Below are 24992 nucleotides of genomic sequence, written 5' to 3' on the forward strand. Positions count from 1 at the left end.
CTGGGGAAAGTTGCTGTTCCTGAATTGGATTATGATCTCACCCTGGAGGAAATCTATGTGGTGCTAGTGCAACTGCCTGGAGGGAAGGTGCTTAGCAGCAATGGGTTTCCTGCTGAATTTTACCAGATATGTGCCCCGTTTTAACTCCACACATACTGGAGGTATCCTTGGAGGCCAGGCAACCTTTGGCTGCTTCCCCTGTCTATGCGGTAAGGCTGCATCTCTACTGAACTTAAGCCCAGCTCCAGGAGCGTTTCATGTTGGGGAAAAGAGGTGGGTGGGGTAGGGGGTCATGAAGGTGGGGAAATGAGGGGCAATGGAAACAAATAGAAAAATAAATAAAAAATAACTTACCTGCCACCTTCTAGAATCGCATCACACGTTTCTGCTCCTCTCCTCACCACTGCAGGCAGGCAGAGGCTCCCAGCCTGCCCTGCGGCCAATTTCGAAGCTGCTCTCTTGAATGAAAGCAGCTTCAGGATTGGCCTGAGCTCCAATGATTTGCGCTCCAGGACAGACTGGGAGCCTGTGCCTGCTCTCTCCAACCCCAGCATGCAGCTGGGAATCAAGAGAGCTCCCCTCCGCATACGGGTTTGGCCGGCCAAACCCACATTCACAATGAAGGCAGTGCCCACTACTCCCCTTCCAAGCTTTGTTATCCATTGACATTGCCAAAGCTTTTGACACAGTTGATTGGAGCTACTTTATGCGGGTGTTGGAGGTGATGGGGTTCGGTGTGCATTTCCGTACCTTAGTGGGCCTCTTGTATAGAGGTTCCATGGCCAGGTTAGGAGTGTGCAAGCTATGCTCTGAATCATGGGAGGTGTGCAGAGGCAGTTGTCAGGGGTGTCCTTTGTCACCCCTCCTTTAGTATAGGGTTGAAGCCCATGGCCATTCAGATCTGATGGAACATGTTTGAGTGGGGAATTAAGGTGGGAAACATTACTTACCTAGTGTCCCTGTTCTCTGACGACATGCTTTTCTATTTTTCGACTCATTGGTGGTCACTTTCCATTCTGTGGACTCACTTGACTGGTTTTGGGGAGATGTTGGGTCTTAAACTTAATCGCAGGAAATCACTGGTGTTTCCTAGATCACTCGAGATCCGGCAGCCCTGCCACCCATACTCCTCCAATGAATGATGGATACATTCTGGTACTTGGGAGTGACTGTAGCCCAGACGCAGCAGAAGCCCTTGCAATATAATATTGGGAGGGTCATGGAGGGCCTTCATTCATCTGTGCAGTTTTGGAACTCACTCCCAATTTCACTAATGGGTCGGGTGACCATCTCAAAGATGGTGTTCTTGCCAAAATACTTACATTCTATGCAGCATTTGTTCAATACTTTACCTCGTACGGTGTTTCGGATATTGCATTCCCTCCTAACCTTGCTGATATGGGCTTAGGACATAGCAGAGTAGCGAAGGATTATATGTTTCAGCCACTGGAGGAGGGGAAGTTGGCGGTACCCAACTTAGAACAATATTATCTGGCTTCCCAAATCCAACATGATGTGCACCTGCTTGTAGAGGAGAGCACTTGGGAGAAACCTTTATTAAGGTACACGGTAATGAGCTTGTCCATCCCTCAACTCCTGATGTCGCGAGATCAAGATGTGGTACCAGTCCCATACACTGTGGGAACAAACAGTTTGGGTGGTCCTGGGGAGGTCCCCCTTTGCCAGGGAGTTAATCTTTTGGGATTTACCGGCTTTTCGAGGGCTGATGGAATCTACGGATGTCTTGTCTGGAGCGAGGGTGGCTGCGATATGTTGGTGGACTTGTTCCCAAAATGAAGATTTGATCACTTTCAAGGTGGCACTAGACAGCTTCCATGCAGAGCCGAGCCAGTTCTTGCAGCATGCCAGCATTACAGCCATAATCCAGGAAATATCCCTACATTCCTGGAGGCCACTGTAACGTCATTCACTTTCTGGGGCCTGTTCGAGTTGAGTGAGAGTTGCCATCTGGTTTCCCTCCTATACAAAGCCATAACAGCAGAACGTTTGTGTGTTCCTTTTCCTGCCCGGGAGGCTTGGGATGGGGGACTTAGGGGTATAACTCAATGATTTTCAATGGAAGAGAATGTGTTCACTGGTGAAGTATGTATTGAGCAACACCAGATTTAAACTTATACACCTTCATTTCTTGCTCCATTCATATGTCATGCCAGTGCTACTACATAAAATGGACCCTAGTGAGCTGGTTGGTTGCCCCAGATGCTAGGCACCTGTGGACTAATTTTTGCATTAACCGTGGGACTGCCCAGTGGTATACGAGTTTTGGCTGAAAGTGCTGGCCCGACTGAGGACTGTAATGTGGGGATACCTGTGGGCACGGACCCTGCTGTTTGCCTGTTGGGTGACATCAATTGGTAAAATGGGCAGAAAATGGCCTTTAAATTCATACACTTGGTGTTGCTCCTGGATAAGTGACGGGTGGCAATCACATGGATGGGTCAACTGGGTCCGAGTGTGAAGAGATGGGTGGCAGATGTGGCAGAGTGAGCGGTGGCCAAGGAAATGCATTTCAAGCTGTGCAGGCGTGAGGAGGAACTAGGGCCCATATTATCAAGAAAGGGCTATACATTATCGCCGCTTTTATCGGCAGGAAACTGCCGCTAAAGCGGCTATAATGGGCTTGATAATATGCCCTTGTGAATTCCTATAGAAGCCCAGGTTCTGGTGTTAACCCGGGCTTCTATGGGAATTCAGAAGACCATATTATCAAGCCCATTATCGCCGCTTTAGCGGCAGTTTCCTGCCGATAAAAGCGGCGACAATGTATCGCCCTTTCTTGATAATATGGCCTTGGGGGTGTGGGCGGAACTCCTCGCCAGATTCAGGGACCATAAGAGCACAAGTCACACTCCTTAACGCACGAGGAGCGGTTTATTGGCACAGATAAGGACTGATTCTTTTTTTTGGTCATTTGTTTTTTATCAGTTGTGATGATCCATGTTAACCTGTTGGCTAACCTGATGTTTTCTACTACGTGCATGAAAATGTGCAATTTGGGCATAATATTATTATGGTATGGATGTGCTCCTACTGGATAAACCTACCCTACTTTTTTTTCATACCAGTGAAAATGATGAAATATGTCTTAAATGCAAAAAAAAGTTATCTCGCTTGATAGTTTCTGGAATAAATATTATATTCATGGAAGACCTAAATAAATGATCAATAAAAGGTTATTGCTTTGTGGTTATTGAAGTGTGTGGTGCACAACTCTTTGACTCCTCAAGACCTGGCTCTTCGATCAGTAGGAGCATCCCCCCCCCCCAGCGCCTTGAGACCTTTACGGGTATGTAGTGCGCTTTATAAGTATCTTGATTGATTGATTGATTTGTGCCTCGAACCTAAAGGCTGGACTGGTGAACCAAAAGCAGCCCTGGCAAAAATACTCAAACCAGCCCTGCTCCCTTCCTCTTCTCCCACTATCGCTCTCTTTCCATCCATCTGCTCTCTCTCCTTTTCTCCTCTCCTCTCTGTTATGTTATGTTATGTTATATTATATGGGATTCATAAAGCGTGTGGCTTCTCAATAGAGTGTCCCGACACTTCTACCACTCTGATCACTTTCCCTTCCCTTCCTTTTCTCCCTCTCTTTCTGTCTCTCTTGAAGCCTCTCTGTTCTTGCTTCATTAACCCTGGGGAGCTGGTGAACTGGCAAATGCACCTGGAGCGGCCCTGGGCTTTCCAAGCCAGCATCTATCCCACCAGGGAAATATCCTGTGGAATAAAAGGCCTCTCCAGCCCTGCTCGACCCCATCATATAACATTTTCATTAAATTGCTGATGGTGGTAATGGCAAAAGAAAAAAACAGTTTCTATGTGATGCACGAAACATAGTTCACCTGTTCAATTAAAAGTTGAGTTTTCTGGGACTCTGGTGAGCTTTACTTTCTTCAAAGATTGTAATCTGTTTTTATTGATTCGTCGGAGCTCTCCTTGCTCCCCAGAGAGCAATGGAGACAACACGCAAATCCTGTGTTTTGGTGTTAATCAGAGTACCTAGGGAAAGTCATTTACGTCAAGAAGGAAGTTAGATTGCACTTTTAATGAGCCCTGGGATTTAACAAAGGAAGCATGCGTAAAAGGTTATTATTCAGGACACCACGTCTGTTAAGTAATATATTGCAAAATATATCATTTGATTCCCACTCCAGAATGTTTTTTAAAAATACACTGGTAGAAGTAAACATGGTTTATATTAGCATGGTAGATTTTGAGAATGTATGTGTCTAACACAACATTTGCTCACCAAATGCAAGAAGATTTTTTTTGCCTAGCTCTAAAAGCCTAATTTAAAAGAGTGCCGTAACAGGATTCCATCATAAAGGGCCAGGAGTCCCATTAACCCCTCAGTTTTTTTACCCTGCCATAATACGAGGATAGGCTATGGTGTAGATGACACTCATTCTGTCATCAGGTGTGTAGTGAGGATGTCCCCCAAAAAGCTGCTAACCCTACGGTCCAATTTTAGATTGGGATATCCATTACAATTTTCGGTGGAACCACTTCTGTGGAAGATTGCTATGTAAATCACTGTGGTCTTCCAGAAAAATCCTGCAAGTGCCCCTGACATGCTGGTATAAAACATAAAGCACAGCAATGACACAAGCAAAGTCTCTGCTTGGAATGGATTCACAGTTTGGTGTTACATTTGTAATACTTATTTTACTTAGTGACCTACGGCCAGATTCATCAAAGTAAAATCGGCTCGCAAAGGGCCAGATTCTGAGAATCCGGCCCTTTGCGAGCGCTATTTTTGCATTTGGGATTCATCATCCCAAATGCAAACATCGCAATTACAGAACTCGCTAAATTGCGAATAATCGCATTTAAGGAATCTCAATTAGAGATTCCTTAAATGCTATTCATGAACCTTTTTAAAATTGCGAATTCGCAATATGGGGCCGCTATTTACCGCGAAGTGTAACTTCGTGGTAAATAGCGAAAACTTAGAAAAATGCATTTTAGTGCATTTTTCTAAGTTGTATGTTACACACACACATGTCCTTTGGACATGTGTGTGCGCAACACCTGTGTACATTTGCATTTCAGGGGTGCTACAGGGTGTCCTTTGGACACCCTGGCACCCTTGAAATCGCTTCCTTATTTGCGATTAGCTAATTGCTAATCGCAAATAAGGAATGACTCCCCATTCATTCCTATGGGCCTTGAGGCCCATAGGAATGAATGGGAAAGCCATTCCTTATTTGCGATTAGCAATTAGCTAATCGCAAATAAGGAAGCAGTAGAAATCGCAAAATTAATTGCGACTTCTACATTCATCCCGTTTTGCGAGTCTTTAATAGCGATTCCTTAATAATCGCTATTAAGGACTCGCAAAAGAAGACAGTGATGAATCTGGGGGAAAGTCACCGTGCTAAGCAGGCATTGTAAAATTGCAGACGCTTAGGACTTGATTACAGACTCCCTTATTAATTGTGATATGGTTGATTATTTTTGAAATGTTTGACTTTGCTTAGGTCAAACCTGCCGAAGTTTATCAGGGGAAAATGACCAATAACTAACTGAGACATGCAGCGTTTGATGAGATAAGGGTTGAAGGTCTACAAGTTGCCCCTTTTTTAGGGCAGTAATCATAATTCGATTATATTTATCACATCTAAAATCCAATCTCTCTGGTGTCAGAAAATATTGGGCGAAAAAATTATCGCACCCTTTTATGAGCCAACTTTAATTGAGACTATATTTTTGCAGAAAGGGTGCTCTGTTACACCATAATAGTCGGCCCGCATTTAAATCCTCTGGTGTAACAACAGCAGAGAGTAATCTGTCTCTGCCATGGCACACCCCAACAGCCTGGAGGAGTATGGTCCATTGGAGGTTGACCAGTATGTCCTCCCACCTAATTTAGATGGGCAGACATACAGGCCAGATTTCACTGCCCGTCACTTCCAGAAAAACCTGGCATCTGCAAGGGCAGTCAACACTGCAACATGCCCCGTTCGCCTTGGGAGATAACTCCCTTGGTCAGAGGTGAATTGTTTTTATTTTCTAAAACGAAATCCTGCTTTGGGGTTTTGTCTTTGAAAATAAAAATAAAATTGATTGCCTTACGTCTCCCTCATATTTGTCAGAGCTGTATGGCAAGGTTACCCTACATTGGCAGAAAGTGCTCCGACAGCGATTCCTCTCAATGATTGAAATGTCCATTAGCAGGATGGACATTCCAAAAGTGCTTTCTCTACCACAACGGTAGCTGGTCTGAAATTGAGGGTTCATATATTGTATTACTCTGCATTAAAACACATTTTATTTGTAATGTAATTTGGTTACAGATACAGCATAATCCTGACAAATCTACTACCCTGAAACTAGCTGACTTTGGACTTGCCGTGCATGTTACTGAACCCATATTCACTGTGTGTGGAACGCCAACCTATGTGGCTCCTGAGATACTGCTGGAAAAAGGTGAGTATAAAATTGAATTTTCTTATTGTGCATTTCTTAAGAATTTACTCTTTTAAAAATGAAATCTATATGACCATTACTAATTTACTTTTGAATCACACCCCCCGAAAAAGCAGAATAAATATAGGAGCATTCACTTAGTTTTGTTGTCAAACTAACCATTTTGCAAACTCTTTAAAGTATGTCAGCACCATCAAAACTGGTTGGATCCAGAAATACTTGTGGAAGGATGCTCCACAAAGATTATGCACCAGTGTTTTTGCCTGGATTGAGACTGGTTGCCAATTTATATAACAAATGTAACTGCTCTGGAAGTTGCCTAATTTTCGTGGGCAGGATGTGATGCACAGTGGCATCATTTTCTTTTTTTTAAAATTCTTTTATGCTAGAATGTAGTCTTATATGGTCAAAAAAGTTAGTAATTTTGATTTAAAATAAGCATTTAAACATGACTAATAACAGATTTGATAGGTAAGTAGAACACCTGAAAAGGAGACCCCTCCTCCCTGTTCCTCCCTACAATCCCTTAAACACCCCCCATGGACCTCAGATTTATTCCCATTTCCTCAGGCAACCTCTGGCTTTATATATAGTCTGCTCTGCTTGCTGGCACCAATCTAAGTCGACGTTCCACTCTTTTGGCGGTTATAGCCACCAGGGTCAATCACGTTCTCGTATACTTGGGCCAGTCCTCTTCTCCCACAATCGTCAGTAAAAACCATTTAGCCTCCAGCAAGATCTCAACTCCCGTCACTCTGGCCATACTATCCCTTACTTTCTCCAATAGTTTTGTATCTCTGGGCATTCCCATATTATGTGTATGCAGCCCGTGGCATAAATTTGATCAACTAAAAACACAATTGAGGAGCAGAAATCCAATATGTCAATTGAGTGCTAAGGTCACAATGGGCAGTGCAATATAGTGTATTATTATACGGTGGGGGAGGGGTCCCTCCATGGAAGAGGACCCCAGGAGAAGGGAGACTTGAGCGCACAAGGGTGCAGTCCACTGGCACCCAAGTGAACGCGGTGGGGCGGAAGAAGATTTGGGCAATTCTCTGGGTTGTTAGAACATAGCAAAGATAAAAAAGGAGAGTTCATGAAGGTGGGTTAGGTCAAGAGAAATTGGAAATATTCAGATTAGAAACATGTTAAATGGATTAAGAGGAGAAGAAGAAGCAGCGAAGAAAGAGGTTAAGACTAACAAAATACAAAAGAGAAAGAGAAGCAGAGAGGAAGCAGGACAGGTGCATCAACATTCAAGGTATCGTTTGGTACACAACATGCAATGGGCAAGAGTTTTAAAGGCAGGTCAAAGCACACAACACTTTTCTATTGTACAAACATGATGCACTTTTCTGGGAAGTCAGACAGTTATAGCTACCGGCTATCTTTTTATTCCTAATATGGAAATGATAAGCTATAATTCATTACCTGAAAATTATTCTTGTAGGTATTTGCACACATCACTTTTCAGACAATATAGAATTCGCTTTACCCACATTGGGAAGGCTGGGGGGGAGGGGTCATTATAGGAGGGTTTTTAATTTTCTTGCAAAATCCGGAATTAGATACATCCACTGTTGCTCGTAAACAAAATAAGCTGTGAATGGCCAAATCATTAACAAATTGCATGAGTGAATTAGATCTGGAAGATCTCTGGCGAGACAAACACCCTCAAAAGCATGAATTTTCATGTTTCTCAGCTAAACACACCTCCGCTTCAAGATTAGATTATTTTCTCTTTACACTTAGCTTGAATTTAACTAAATACGAGCACATACAAAATTATTTTTCAGATCACGCTATGGTTAAAATGGAAATTGCGGGAATTACGATAGAGAGACAAGTCGGAAGATGGACTTTTGATAAAGTTAATTTAGAGGATGAGGAATGGTGCTCGGAAGTGAATAATGAGATCTCAAATTATTTTAGGATAAATACTAATACCGATTGAATAGAGAATGTCTGCAAGGCATTTAAGGCAACTATCCGGGATATATTACCACTAAGAGGATCCAGCAAGGAAAAGTGGTATCTTTGCAAAGAATGAAGCGGAGGACTGAGTTGCACCAGATAAGTGTAATATCCATGCAAATTAAGGCTACGGTAAATAAAGAATTATTTAGACAAGTTAAAATACGCGTGCAAGAATATTACTATGCACAAAGTTACACTGTCAATTCCATATATCTTCAAAAAATATATGAAGAAAGTGAATACGCTGGTAAATTACTGGCTCGGAAGTCTAGAGAACGACAAGTAAGTAGTAAGATTACATCTCTTGTAGACACAGAAACCAAGGTCCACTTAACAGATCCCTATTGATATTACATGGTTAAAGCAATTCTTAAATAAGCTTCCTATTCCACGGTTGGAATATGATCAAGCAAATCAATTGGTAGCTAAATTCTCTTTAGAAGATGTAGTTAGAGTGGTAAATTCATTAGCTAATGGTAAATCGACTGTGAAAGATGGCATTCCAGCAGAATTATATGAAACGTTTGCACCCATTTTAAATACAGAAATCTTAAAACTTGCAATTACATACTAGAAGGAGGCAAGCTCCCACCACCTTTCAAACAGGGGTGGTAGTAAATTTTTTAAAGAATGATAAAAAAAAGAAAACATTAACTCTTATAGGCCAATTAGTTTACTTAATGTAGACTATAAGATCTTTACCAAACTCTTAGCTAATCGAATGAGTAGAGACACAGATTCCATTGTTCACTCCGATCAATGCGGCTTTGTGGCAGGAAGGCAGCTATTCTCAAATACAAACTTTTTAATTAAAGCCTTAGATTTCCTGACACAAAATAAAGTGCCTGCCCAGGTGATGTTTTTAGATGCTGAAAAGGCATTCTATATATTATGCTGGAAGAGCCTTTTTACGATTCTCGGGGAATGTGGGCTTCCAAAAATCTTGATTCATATAACAATGCATTTATATAAAGGAGCCACTGTGCAAGTAATTATCAACTCAAGGAATATTGGCACTTGTAAAGTTAACAGGAGCAAACAGCAGGGTTGTCCCCTATTGCCAATACTCTTTTCCTTGCTTATAGAACCACTGGCAATGGTCATCAGAACCAATGGAAACGCAGTGGCACCTATAAATGGGATGTCAAATATTAAATTATATGCTGATGGCATTGCCCTATAACTTAAACCTGAGATTAACATCCAGGAGCATGTTTTTGGGATCTTTCAAGAGTTAGGTGGATATAAGATAAATAAGTTAAAAACTTAAATTTTATTGTGTAATTGGGCACATGATAGATACCCTGCTGCAAGAATTTTGCCACTCCAGTAATGCACAACCAAAACGTTATCTAGGGATTTATATCTCTGAGAATGTCAATGATTTGTAAGTATTGAACTACGTTCCATTAAGTTATAAGATGAAGGCACTGCTGGCTAAATGGATACATCTGTGGATTTTATTAATGGGATGTGTTGCCACAATTCGCATGTCCATATTGCCTTTATGTAGTTTTTTGTTCTCCACTGTACCTTGCGCTTTACAGATTACATTTTTTAAAGAGTCAGAGAGTTTATTTTCAGCATTTATTTGGGCAAATAAAACGCCAAGACTAGCACTAGAAACCTTTTATAGACCAACAATGGAAGGGAGTCTGGCTCTCCCAAATTTGAGGGAATAGTTCTATGTGCACTTTGCACACAACACCCATAGATTTATTAGATCCCCTGAGCTGTCCTGCATAGATAAACTTTTTATAGAAAGGATTTTCCAAGAATACAGCATTTTAGACTTCCTGAGACTTACAAGAAACCCCAAGAAAGTTAGATAGAAGATCTTGAAATGGTTAATAAAACAGAAAACACAACTATTTAAGTATTATAATATACCGCTTGTTAATAGTTCTACGTGCCTTGCTGATATATATATAGAGGACCAAATCTTGATAGATAAAACATTATACAAAAGTGGGAATGCTACAGCACGGTTTTCCATTTTACTAATGTAGATGTTTGGAAGAATTGGAGTGCGATCGAGCCTAGTATTAGATATTTCAAGGGTACACTGCAGTGGTCGTATATACAGAGCAGGCATTTCCCAAAAGACATAGATCTAGCTGTGCTTATGTTAAGAATGGATCTTATAGAGGATTTGATAGAGGTAAGCACATGTAGGTCTATCAGTTGTTGAATATCTATCTTTAGAAAGAAGATTTTTATGAAAAGATGAGAAGGCATGGCCAGCCCTTGTTGACAAGCTGGAATAAGATTAATAATTATAATGTCACACTACTAAGATGGGCTAATTTTAGAAGAATGCAATTTTATGCCAAATGGCTTTTATATAGGACTCCTACCCTCAGGTGTCTGATTCATAGATGCCCAGACCTCTGCTCTAGGATACTCTCCAGATATACATACCATCCCTCTACAGCAGAAACAGTTATTTACTATTGTATTAGTTGCCAGATCTTTAGTATAGCAGAATTGGCGAACTGAAGTTACCCCAATATTCCAGCAGTGGTTAAATAAAATGTGCAGAGTTGAAGAAATGTAAAAAAGATATGCTTTAAGGTCAGGCTCTTACTCGAAGTATCAACTGTTGTGGATTATTTTTTTTTTTAATGGGGTAAGAGGCTAGGATGTAATAAAAATGTATTAATCTTGGAAATGTGATGGGCAATGTGGCAAGGTGCAATAGAAAATGTGCAATATTGATGAGCGTCATATATTATGCCGAAATGTAAAGAAGACGGCTTTGCAATTCTACTTTAGAATGTATCTCTAATTCACCTTTAATATGTAATATGATGTATGGAATGTATATGTGTCAAGTATGTTTTATATATTAGGTATATTTAAAGCATTACATTCAATAATTTTGATGATTATTCTTGTTGATAATGTGATCGTTAAACTGTCCGAAATAAACATATTTATTGAAAAAAACAAAATGAGGAACACGCAAACGATTTTAGCGATGACACTGAAGGCTATTACACATCGAAATACACATTCCTCTGTGAAATTGTTCAATTAGTGAGGTTTTGTGTCACCACTCTGTCACGTGCAGTGCCTAATTTGTAATAAAAAAAGATAAGCGTCCGTCCCCCAAATGTTTTGTAGGAGGTTGCCGCCCACTTTATTTTTTATTTTTTGTTTTATGTAGCGCAGACTTTACCCGAAGGTATCAGAGCACTTTACATGAGCCTTATTTTTCATTCTTTCTTTTCTGCCTTCTTTCTGTCTTTTGTTCCTTCTTTCTTTTTTTGCCTTTCCTTTTTTCTTTCCTTCTTTTTCCTTCTTTCTTGCTTCTTCCCTTTTACTTTCCTTCTTTCTTTCCTCACTTCCTTTCTTCTTTTCTTTCTTTTTATATTCTGTCATTCTGTATCTTTCGTTCTTTTTCTTTTGTCTTCGTTCCTTTTTTTCTTTCCCTCATTCCTTCTTTCTTTTCCCTTTTACTTATTTTTTTCTTTTTCTTTCTGGTTTGTCTTCTTTAATTCTTTCTTGCTTTCCTTCTGTTTTTCCTTTTTGCCTACTTTCATTTTTTCTTTCCTTTATTTCTTTCTTCTTTGCATCTTTCCTTTCATCCTTTTTGGCTTTCATTTTTCTTTCCTTCTTTGCCTTTCTTTTTTTCACTTTCTTTCTTGCCCTCAATACTGTTCTCCTATTCTTTCTTTCTTCTTTGCCTTCTTTACTTCCTACTTTCTTTATTGTCTTCTTTCTTACACTCCTTCCTTCTTTTTTCTTCTTTCTTGTTTGCCTTTCCCTTTGTTCTTCTTTTTCCTTCTTTTTTTCTGTTCTCCTTCTTTTTCCATTATTCCTTTGCTCCTTCTTTCCTTATTTTTCCTTCTTACCTTTTTCTTTCTCCCGTATAAAAGTGGACTTACTACTATCTACCCTGTTTTGGACATTGACGTACATTTTCTTTTTGAGTGCTCAGACTTTCCTTGGTAGATTAAAGTGCTCTTCTTTTGAGGAGCCCAGTTGGGTTGTATGGTAACTAACCCTTGTCCTGGAGCACCATGTGTGATACGCATCCTTTGACTTTCCCTATACATATTACAGAGTGCCTATTGCTATAAACTGGTTACCTTATCCTTACAATGCCCTAGGTACTAGGGTACCACTTACTAGGGACTTACAATAGACCCAAAAGGGGTGCCAATTGTGGACCAATCATACATTTTAGATAAAGAACACTGGTGCTGGGGACCTGGCTGCAGGAACCCTGCACACTCTTAGTCAAAGTTGCACAAGATACCAGACAAAATGTGTGTGTGAGGGGGGATACTGCAATGAGTTACATGATAGAAACACACAAATAAAAATAAAAAGGAGAAACAATTAGAAACATAAAAATATACCTGCATATTTGACCTCACCCCTCCCACCCATGTACCAGCAAACGATCACATGACAATGTAAGCGAAGAAATATGCAAGGGTCACTTCCTCCAATCCGCTAAACATACGCATTTCTTCATTCACCATTTGCTGCATGGCACAGACAGGTTTTTAACTCAATTCCTCTGTAATCCGCACACGCCTGCCAAACCTTGGGGTGCTTTGCCATGGGCCCTTCAACAGCCAAACTATGATGCTGTGGGACCAATTCAATTAAAATTACTCAGACAGGTTTGTAAATTACCTATCTGGACCCATTTCTTATTCTGGAATACATCCTTCCGTTTTTGATGTGTCAGTTACCAACCATTACCTCAATAACTAATTGTATTCACCGGATACGTCTCCATTTTTTATACTTTATTTTGTTTTCAAAATTTTCATATATTAATTTTTTACTTCACTTCTTTTCTACAGTATACACATATATACATCAATATTTACAAACATATACACTCAACATATACAAATAATTACGAAAAACTATAATTAATAATAGGTTATACATTCATTCATTCATTATTTATCCACTGCTGATTATTATTGTAAATTAATTTTTTTAAGCGTTTATGTGGAAGCAAGGAATGGCGTCCGTGTGTTTGGCCGTATAAGCAGTGGAAATGTAATACCGAATACCAGCAACTTTTTGGGTGGTGCATATATATTCTTTCGGTTCCCGGGAAGAGTGTTTTTTCCCCGATACAGCAGGGACGACGTTCTTGAAGCCATCCAGAACTCACGAAGGAAGTTCAATTTAAAAGGCTACATTTTAATTTATGTGGATAGCCTGCATACCATAAGATACATTGTGGAAATTGCTCACAAAGAAATAGGTACTTCATATTTTTATGTCTATATGGAAGCCCTAGTCCTGATGAGGCCGTAAGTTGATGGGCTGAAACGCGTCGACATTTTGGATATGGACACCTAATGAATTAACATTTATTTACAATAATAATCAGCAGTGGATAAATAATAAGGATCAAATCAAGGATCTCTTGAATACTGCGGTGATAAGGTGTACCTGAATAATTAGGAATGCTCTTTTGACAATAGAGGATAGAGCATCCAGTCAAACAGTAGGGGCTATAAAAAATAATGAATGAATGTATAACCTATTATTTCCAGTGTTTCGTAAATATTTGTATATGTTGAGTGTATATGTTTGTAAATATTGATGTATATATGGGTTTACTGTAGAAAAGAAGTGAAGTAAAAAATGAATATATGAAACATTTGAAAACAAAATAAAGTATAGAAAATGGAGACGTATCCGGTGAATACAATTAGATATTGAGGTAATGGTTGGTAACTGACACATCAAAAACGGAAGGATTTATTCCAGAATAACAAATGGGTCCAGATAGGTAATTTACAAACCTGTCTGAGTAATTTTAATTGAATTGGTCCCACAGCATCATAGTTTGGCTGTTGTATGTTTTTCCCAGGTGTTTTTTGGGTTAGATAGGGAATCCCCTTTTTGGATTTTGCCATGGGCCCTAAACACTGCCACCTCCAGGCCCAGATAATGACCCATCCCCCTCTTCCGCACCGCCAAAGATGGGGGGTCATGGCCTCCCACTCTCTCGCTATGTCCTGTTTCGCTAGGGTCAGATCCAGAAATAACAAACAAATTTAGACCTATTACCTCCCAGAGTGTCAGTGATGTGGAGGAGAGATAGTTTTGGGTCCAATGGGGTTGACCAGGATAGAACCCCACCCAGGCAAGACGTCAACCCTTGCCAGACCAGGTAAAGTGCTGGACATCCCCACACCATATGTAAGAACATTCCCTCAGCTGCTTTGCAGAAGAGACATGTCAGGGAGGCTATCACCCCCATTCTGCATAAACGTTGACGTGTGAAATACACCCTGTGGAGGTATTTGAATTGGATCAACCTGAGGAGGGCCGCAATTGCTGCTGTCCAAGGAGCCCACAGGGCCTCTGTCCAGTCCTCATTTTTCAAGACCCCCAAATCCGTCTCCCACGCCCCCGGAGAGTGGAGAAAGAGTAGGGATGATTGGAAATCAGTGACTGATACATTTTGGCACGCTTATGGTCTCCTAAATTGTCAGGGCCGCAAAATAGGGGGTCAGTGCATGGCAGAGCTGAAGGTACCGGTGAAACTGACTAGAATGGAGCTGGTACTCATCCTGCAAAGACTGAAAGGACTTGAGAACCACACTGCTCATTACATCACCCAGGGTGGAGATCCCAATTCCAAAATCCCTCTAGCATGACAAACTGGGACAGCAGCCGGCCCTGCCAGAGCAGCGTGCACCCTTTCAACCTCCCATTTGTTAGAGAAACATTTCCATTGTTTAAAACACACTTTGGTTGCCAAGGGGAGACCATCGCAACTGGCCCTAGTGTGTAGTTATGAAAAAAGATGGGTATCACCCATCACCCACCTCTCGGATGCATAAGCGGGATTGTGCTGGAAGTCATATCCACCACTCGTTGATGACTAGCAAATGAGATGCCCGATGGTAGGATTTGTTAAATTGTTTTATTTTTGTGCTTCTCAATAGCGCTCACAAGGAGCAAAGGAGCGTCAGAGTACTTTACATTGACACAAAAGAACAGGAGTAAAAATGTAGAGAGGAGGACAAGCTAAAATAACATGAAGGACGTCAGCGAAGCAAAATATAGTGCCGCTGCTGGCAAAATGAGGAAGGGAAATGGGATATTTATCACATAATAAACAGAAATGTGCATAAAATATGCGGGCAGAGTGAAAATAACATGGAAATAATAAACAAATTGAACACAGAATGCCTGCAAGATCAACTGGAGATTCTGAGTGACGCAAGTGCTGGTATGATGGTAAATTAATTACACAGATGCTGTTGAGTTAGGCACATCTGCCTACATACGAGCTCTTAGAAGACAGTTTCTTGTCACTTGTAGTCAGTTGTGTCTTGGAAGCATCCACCTTAAAATGATGATTGCTTCCTTTTTTAGGTGTAACTTTCTTCAACATTATCCATTAACATTTCACTTGCAAGGCCCCACAACTCATTTCCATTGGATTGCTGTTGTCCCTGCACAGTTTCCAAACCTCTGGACTACCATTGAGTGTTACTTTGATTGATTTGTTTTGGTTATGGTGGTCATGATCAATAGTGCTTCTCTGCTGGTATGTAAGGTCTTCTCTTGTTCCACAGTCCATTCCGTTCTAGATAATTCTCTGAGAGTGTTTGCCAGTGCTGCTGGTCTTTTATAAAATGGCCACTGTAATTCATCATGACTAGAATGTTTCTGACTTAAGACACAGTTCTAGGAGCTTGAAAGGTTCATATCTTCCAGATAAACTGGGGAAATTCAGAGGTTTGAGAAATGATAGCCAAATAAAGTTGTATCTGACTGGACAAAATGACACATTTATGTGCATAAAGTTAGGCTGTGATGTTTAGTCTCATAAGTATTGTTTGAGGTTTTTTATTGCACGCATTTATGAATATTTCGGGGGCAGAATATTATCACAAACACTTAATAACTCCTTCAGGTTCTTCTAGGACCTTGCATATGCACTCCTGAAAGTCTCCTGCTCCAAGAGGGCTCTTTTCCCTGTCATGGCTAGGGGTAGAGCTTGGTTGACCTCAAAGAGGTCGGCTGGAGAGTGATAGAGACATATTCGGAGGTATCTGATAGTGTTGCTCTTCCAGGCCAGCAGGGTACCCCCCCATCGTACTTCGTGCAGGGCTAAGTTGTGAGACAGTGGGAACATGCATGATTTGGCCCAGTTGACACAACGGCCTGCCACCTGTGCAAAATGTTGTAGTGTGGTGTGTATGAGGGGGAGGTTCAAGTGGATGTCACAGGAGTAGAGAGATAAGTTCTCTGCATAGAGGGACACTGTGTGAGTCTCACCATCTATTGTATCCCACTTTCTTCTCCCTCACGGTGAAGCCTGATGGCAAGAGGTTCTATGGCTAAGGCAAAGAGCAGGGGGGAGTGGGGAAATCCTTGTCTAGTGCCTCTCCCCACAGAGAACGACAGTGAGGTCAGCCTGCCCAAGCAGATTCAGGAGGGCGGGTCCGAGTAGAGTAGTTTAGTGTAACCGCAGAGGTGCTCACCCATATCCATAGAGGCCAACACCTGAAAAAGATCATTTCAGTCCGGGGTGTCAAAGACTTTCTCAATCCAATGTTATACAAGCATAGTGGGGGTATCGCATGGGGTCCTGGTCCAGGCGCTGTAAGTTCTGAGACGTACTATGTCCTGGGATTAAGTCATTTTGATCAGAGTGTACTAAAGACAACAGCATCTGAACATTCCTCTCAGTTAAGACCTTTCATAGGATCCTGCAGTTGGTACCTAGGATGGCAATTGACCTTTGGGATGCCAGGAGGGTCGGGTCTCTGTCAAGGCTTTGGTATGGATATTAAGAAAGACTCCTGCAGGGATAGAGGCAACCGCCTGGCCCATAGTGCTTTTTTGTATATTTCAACCAGCCTGGGTGCCAGTAGTATGATAAAGGCGTAGAAGTACTCCAGCGGCAGATCGTCAAGTCCTGGAGTCTTAGCACCAGCTAGGGTCCGAAGGGCTTGTTGAATCAATGGAACATCCTTACTGAGTACCGTTGGTATGTGAGGGAGGAGGAGCTGGGCTAGGAATGTGTCAGCCTCTGCAGTGTGTGGGTGAGGGGGGGTTGCAGCATAGATTGAAGAGTAGTAAGTGAAGAATGCGCTAAGGATTTTGTGCTATATATGTGTAGTAGTTCCAGGGGATTGGGCGATCTCCAGGATTGGGGCTGTGCGTGAGTCTTAGCGTGCTAGCAAAGAAGTGGCTGGATTTGTCCCCTTCTTGATGAGTTTGGCCACATAGGCACTGAGATTGTGGCAGCGCAGCTGCTCAAGGGGTTTTAGTCTCGGCTAGCATATGGTGTTTTGTTGTGTTGAGGACTACAGCTTTTGCCAGATTGCAATCTGTTGTTCAGAACCTCCCAGTTCTCCTGTAAGGAAACACCCCTATTGATCATCTTAAATGTGTCTCAATCGAGCACTGTTGAGGACGCTGTGCTGCTTTTCTCAGTGAAGTATTGTGTGATGTGGAGGCTTTGGGATTCATGGAAAACAGGCTCCACTAATGTCTCTGGCGGAAGCCATTTGGCTCGAACTAGGGGCGGCGAGGCCTTCAACCTCAGCTCTAGGATACAGGCATTGTGCTCTGAGATTATACGGTCTAGTTTTCAGCATATGCTAGATTTGGGGGTCTCTAGTTAGCACAGGATGGTACATGTGACAAATAGGGACCCTCTCCTCTATTCAGGTTAAGGGGATTACACTCCTAAAAAAAAACCTGCTCACCCGCTTGGTAGCTTGGCACGAGCAGAAGGGCTTTACTACAGAGGTGTTGTAAGTTAAGCAGTTGTGACCACATACAGTAGCCCAGTGACAACACTACAAATGGACACCACACAGGTTTTATATAAAAAATAAGTAGACTTTATATAGAGTTACCACAAGACCATAAACAACAAAAATACACACTATGATTACTTTAAAATGGTAGATTTAAGCTTAGTTTAGTTCAGTTCAGTTCTGAGATGCGACACTCTGTGTCAATGTACCTTAAGTTGCATTGCGCTTCTACGACAAGCAATATCGCAGCTATGGGAAATGTGGCTAAGTTCAGAAACAAAGAAATAAAGACTTGAAGATCTTCCAGATGCGGCATGCTTCTCGGGGATGCGAGAAGTCCTCGGCTCGATGCCTGGACTGCAGCGGCGACACCCTTACGATGCGACGGCAACAGCTCCAGCGGTGACGCTCTTCTCCCATGATGCGTGAAGCTTCAGCTCGATGCGACAAATACAGCGGCGGCATCCAAGATGCAACGGCAGCAGCTCCGAAGGCGGTGCGCTTCTCGGGGATGCGAGGTGCTCTTGGTCAATGCGGTGCAATGCGACAGTTTCAGCGGCGACACCCTCCTTCGGAGTTGCAATGGCAGGCACAGCGACGGAGACACGCTCCGACATCGTTGTGAGATTCTTCTCCTGAAGCAGCGCAGTGCGACAGTTCCAGCAGCAACACCCTCCTTCGGAGTTGCGACGGCAGGCACAGCGACACGCTTCTTCTCGTTGAGTCGCGCTCCCAGCTCCTTGCGACACGCAGTCCCTCAGAAGGCTCAAAACAGCAGCAGGCACTTCCAGAGAACTCTGGGGAGCTGGGGGGTGAAGTCTGTTGTCCCTGAGACTTCAGCAGGAGGCAAGCTCTTTTCCAAGCCCTTGGAGATCCTTTACAAGTTGAAAGCAAAGTACACAATGTTCCTTTCTCCTACCTTTGGCAGTAAGGCAACCTCTGCAGGCCAATTCTCCAAGCAGCACTTCAGCTTGGGAATAGTCCCTCCTCAGTTTCTTCAGGTTCCTCTCCTCAGTAAAGGTTTCTTCTTGTGGTCCAAAGTGATCTAATTTCATGGGATCAGGGTCCCAATATTTATACCTCAAAATCCTTTGTTGTCTGTGGGGAGAGGGGTCTTTGCCCAGTCCAAACCAGTTCTGAAGCACTCTGTTTACCAGACATCTCCTTTCCTTTCACAGTGCAGGGCAGGCACATCAGACACCTCACAGGAGGTGGAGCCAGCATTGTGGAAGGCAAGTATAGTCCTGGAGCACTTTGTTTACAGGACTCCTTCTCTTCTTTCAGTGTGCAGGGCAGAGACATCAGCCGCTCCCAGAGGGGTGGAGCCAGCATTGTGGAAGGCAGGCACAGCCCTATTCATGGTTCAGGTGCAACTCCTCCCTCCCATCTAGATGCAGATCTCTCTATTCACCACTGGATGACTCAGCCTGTCTCCTGGAATTCCCCAGCCCTGTCTCTCACAAAACCAGACGTAGGAATACACAACCTAGCAGAGGCAGGTTTGAATGGTTAGACAAGCAAATACCTACTTTCTAAAAGTGGTATTTCAAACACAATATATTAAAATAAACTTTACTAAAAGATGTATTTTATTATTTGGAGTTCAGAGTTACTAAACTCGAATTTCTACTATGTTCTCTTAGACAGTTAGGATTACAAAATGTAATAACTCTAACAGCCCATTCTGGCCTATGGAGAACAGGTAGCCTTGCAATAGTGAAAAACGAAAATGGCTATAATTCACTATTAGGACATGCCACACACACACCAGGGCTTGTCCTACCTTATACTTACAATGCACCCTGCCCTTGGGCCTTCAATAGGGGTGACTGATATGAAGAAAAGGGAAGGTTTAGGGTCTGGCAAGTGGGTGCACTTGCCCAGTCATTATGACAGTACCAGACTGCACGCAGGCTCTGCAATGGCAGGCCTTAGACACATTTTACAAGGCTACTTCTGTGGGTGGCACAACTGATAGAACGCGCAGGTCACCCGACTATGTATTTACCATACTCGCCTGGGCCCATAATCAATAACTCATAATTTAATCAGCTAAACTTCGCTATATTACCAGTTATTTTTACCTACTAGGTCCTATACCATTGACTTACCAATCCTTGTCACCTGTAAACCTATTGGATCAGGGTGTTAGCATAATAGGAAAAATTACATTTGCACTCATATAATAACCACAAACACGGGAAGTTTTAAATTCTTTATCTAAATTTCTTAAATGGTCATGATCCAAAGATTAAACACGAATAGACTCTCAATAATGAAGATCATAATCAAAATATAACTATGCAAAAGATTTATTAAACTGATATCGATCATTTAGCAATAGGGCGGGTAAGAAAAGGAACATAAAATATGATCAAACTATTTCGGCATTTAAGAAAAGGGAGTGGAAAAAAGGAACATGTCAAACTTTATCAATAGGAAGGGTAAAGAGAAGGAACATAATATGCGAGCACAATTGTGAAATGTGTAACATTTAGGGAAGGTGAGAGAAGGAAAATAAGGCAATGACGAACGCACACAAAAGTATATTTACCTAGGAAGGGTGTGAAGAACTAACCCTGGCCACAGGTCAGTTTGAAGGACAGAACCCCAAAAGTTGCAGTCGCCTGTAGGCTAGCAGGTGCAGATTCAGAATCAGGACAGGTAAAACCATATTGGATCAGGACAGGACCACCAAAGGTTAAGACCAGCACCGGCAGTTCAGTTGCAACGCCTGCGCTACTCCCTCTCTGCAGCTAATAGTCAGAACCCCGATTGGGTTATCGATTTCACCGACTTAGCTTCCCGGACCCCGATTGGGTCAGCGAATCTTCTGACAGAGTGCTTCGCAGCACTTCTGCTCTCGATCACCTATTGAGTGCGTTGGATCAGTGACAGGTCAGCTATTCAGACAAGTTGGACCATTTCTCTAGCTAAACCTACGCTAGTTATACTGTTTTTCAGGTCAGTGCACCACCCCCCAATGTTGCAAGTGTAAGTATCCCCAATTTTGATTGGACAAAGAATGAGGAGAGGTCATCACACCACACCAACTTTTGATACCTCAGTGTTGGATATTAATTTTATGTTCCCGCCCATCAAATTTATTTCACCCAACAATGAATGTTCTATTAGTAAATACATTGTATTAACTTTGTAAAATTTTAGGTTCAGAAGTAAATTTTCTCAGGAGCATCTTCTAGTCAGTCAGCTCCTTGGCTGCAGTCCAAAGGTCACTGTTCCAGAGACTTGAGACTTTCGCGCAGTCGCAGTTTCAACAAAGATGGAGTACAGCGTTACACATTAGGCCAGTTTTCCGTGAGTAACATGAAATGGAAAAGAAACAGTTTTAGAACACAGAATAAATTAATACACTGTATACCATGTATCTCTACTCTATACCCATTATTTTATATTTAACTATAGCATTAGGATTAGGCAGAACGAACAGCTTAGCAAAAGCAGCAGTGCAAGCTTCTTGCATGTGAAGACATAGAGCAGCCATATTAATACTAGTGCGCAGAAGCGAAAAGTTTCCCTCCAAAGCAAAGAATACGTCATGTCACGTGAGTATGACAGACGCATGCGCTGTAGAAACCCTAGCGTAGCAGCAGCCATCTTAGATGCAAGCGTATTACAGTTAGTAAAACACATAAGCAAGCTTCTCTCGGACACCCAATGTTTATGAAAAATGCGATTTTAGTATAAAAAACATGTTGATTAGTATTTTTAACGTTATTCGAGGTTCATGAATACAAGCAAGTCGCTTCATGTGCGAATCCTTGCTCCATCACAACCAGTGCTGAAGGCCCACCAGCAGCATTTGGCTTTACATGCCCTGGGCGCACTAAGTGCACTAGACTAGGGTCTGACAAGTAACCAAATAGCCAAACATGTAACCACTGATTAATACATCAATTTACAATAGGGAGCACTTGCACTGTGGCACGGAATAGCATTGGCACGGTGCCCAAAGCATCTAATACTAGCAAAAATACATGAGGCAACAGCAAAAATGGAAGGGAGACCCACGCCAATGGTGCCAGGTCTAACAGCATATTTGACCAAGTGTACGATAAATGAGGAAGTGCTTGAGCTGAATGTATAAGTTGTGCATCACTAAGTAGAACGGGTAAAGTTGAGAGTGAGTGGGGATCCAGAGATCTCCACGTGTCCACCAGGGACCATTGGCTAATCCAATGTTTGATGCGCTCCATCTGGGAATAGGGGGGAGATCAAGGAAGGGGGGAACCGTGAGTGGCTGAACTGAAGGTCAAGGATTCAGTTATAAGCTTCTTCCAGGATCCAAGGCACTCTGGTTCTGTGTGCCACCACCCCAGACAGAGTCGATCAAAAGAGTCCTTGATCTGCATTGGGGGCATACATGCTGCCTAGGAGAGTTTTAGAACTGTTGAGATGGCTCTCAGCTATGGCTTGCCACCCCTCTCTGTCTACAACTGTATCTAAGACTTGGAATGGGACTCCCGGGCGGATTCAAATCAGAGCCCCTCGGGCATAAGCTGAATATGTGGTGGCTACGAACTGTATCCTCCAGCGTTTGTGCAGGCACAAAAACTCTGTGAAGGTAATGTAGATTTCCTGGAGTGATATGATTTGAGCGGTTTAGTGGTTGATGTAGGAATAAATGGAGTAATCCTTATTTGTTGTATGCATGCCACATACTTTCAGGGGCATAAGCTTTATCCTGTCAGATGGCGCCTTAGAGGTGATAGTTGAGGCTGTCCGCAGGGGTCACTAGGTGGGAGAAAAGGAGCCTCCCTGGGAGCCTTTGCATGCTGCCCCCTCTGCGAAAGTGTTGGAGGGAGTGTTACCCAGGTCAGTTTGCTGAATGAAAAACTGTGAGAACGGGGAGGAGTTAACTATTGTAAAAGGTAGAGCAGACTGCAACAGCAGCATGTCCAAACTGAGTAGTGCTTCAAATTATGAACGAAGTTGAGTGTAGGGTGCAAAATAAGTGTGGTCTGGCTGTGGATTGTAATAGCGATGGGTTCCAGCACAGTACTAGTAGTAGCAGGAGAAGCCGGGAGCAAGAGGAGTGGAGGGTGGGAGAGTGGTCCCCTATTAGCGGGAGCCTGTTTCTCAGTGATAGGTATTAAGGGGAGGCAGTCTAGAGGAAGGTGGATGGTGGGGTCCAGGGGCACGGGTGCCCAGCAGGATTCCAGGGGCACGAGTGCCCTGCAGAATTATCAGTTTATCGAGCGTGGTCAGGATAAATAGAGTCCTATTATAATGCCTGCTCTTTGCAGTGAAATCAAAGGCGGGGTCTGAAAGTCTTGATGGAGTCCTGCTGTTATGGAGTCATCGTCCTCTGAAGTGCAAATGTGGGGGCCTCTTTCTCCCTCCAAGGAGCTAACGCTATCCCCAGAGATGCTGCTTGTAGGGCTTTACACGGGTCTTCGATCAACTGCTGGAGTTAAGTCAAGGAACAGCATGACAGTCTGGTTTTCAATCTCAGCGGCCCGGCCTGCCACACTGCGTGCAGGATAAAGTCAAGATCCCTGAAGTGAAGTTGTTTGGCAAGCATGGGGCATTTCTAGGACCATTAATCTTGTCAGCGAGAAAAACTCGGGTCTCCCTGCGGCCTCCAGACACCCGGTGAGGCGGCAGAGTCTGCGAGGGGACTCCAGAGGCACCATAGGTCAGTTCCCAGCTCTGGGCATCAAGGAGCCAGTAAAGGTAAGTACATGCTGTCACCTTTTAGCTCTCACGAGCAGTGTTGTTGCATGCAGGCAAGTGTGTGACCCAAGGCATGAGGTCCAAGAGCGCCCGTACTCACCAGTCTCTGAGGCGAGAAGGGGTGCTCTTCCGCTCCGTGGATGCAGCAGGTTCAGGGCATGCCACTCCTCCCTGGTTACTCCTCACCTTGGGGTTGCCAGTATATTTATGGGCCACGAGAAAGCCACAAGCCTCGGGGAAGTTATATGGGGAGATGGGTGAGCTGGCAGATGTCAAGAGGCCAAGCGGCTTGGATCCTACATACGTTGCATTCTGGTGCTGACGCGAAGGCCCAATGTGTCTCCTCTATCTGGGTGAGGCGATCACCAGTGAGTCTCAGCTGATAGCTTTGGGAGGGTTGAGAGACGGCAGCTTTCTTAGGGTGATAGTGGGATCTCCGCCAGATCCTGAACGTACCAAACGGAAGTCGAGTAGGCCTCCGGGCGATGGCCTGCCGCGAGTTGTAGGCTCTCTTTGCTCTCCCTGTAGCAGTGGTGGCGTGGAGGCTCAACCAGCTGAGCCACAAGGGGATCGATCCGGCCCTCAAACCTTGTCAAACAAGAGAGTCCTGATGGTGGCCTATGCCGGACCCTGATGGAATTATTGGGAGGATTACTCGGGCTGGCGGCTCTCCAAGCCACGGCCCCTCTAATTTCTTAAGTTAAAGAGAAATTCTACCCTCTGGTGCCCGATGGAAAAGGGCTGCAGTATGTCATATATGAAGAAGGGAAGGACACATTATCCATTCTGTTTTTCAGACGACAAATACCCTAGAATAAATGTCCATATTCTTCTAATAGTTAATTGTGCTTTCATTAATAAATACTCATTTTAAATACCTCCACCTGTATCTCTTGCACCATCGTACAGCTGGTGACGTAAGACTGTTCCGGTATCTTGTTCACTTACCAAGATGCCAGCGATCGATTTATGATTATCACGATGAATCGTTGCAAAAAACACCCCACTGGGTTGGTGCTTCCAAATTTATAGATTTGAACTCCTGTGTCATGAATAATTCCTTGACTCAGCTCAGTGGTATCCTGGCTCTTTGTT

The 24992-nt window shown here is 42.9% G+C and overlaps 1 protein-coding gene across 1 annotated transcript in view; it reads left to right on the plus strand.

Moving 5' to 3' along the window:
• The window catches only part of DCLK3 (doublecortin like kinase 3), a 122088-nt gene that overhangs the window by 80182 nt on the left and 16914 nt on the right, over positions 1–24992 (plus strand). The window contains exon 2 of the mRNA XM_078685876.1: positions 6315–6447. Coding sequence (XP_078542002.1) covers positions 6315–6447 — 133 coding nt within the window. The remainder of the gene's footprint in view (positions 1–6314; positions 6448–24992) is intronic.

The sequence above is a fragment of the Lissotriton helveticus genome, chromosome 4_1, assembly GCF_964261635.1.
Source record: "Lissotriton helveticus chromosome 4_1, aLisHel1.1, whole genome shotgun sequence".
Taxonomy (NCBI): Eukaryota; Metazoa; Chordata; class Amphibia; order Caudata; family Salamandridae; genus Lissotriton; species Lissotriton helveticus.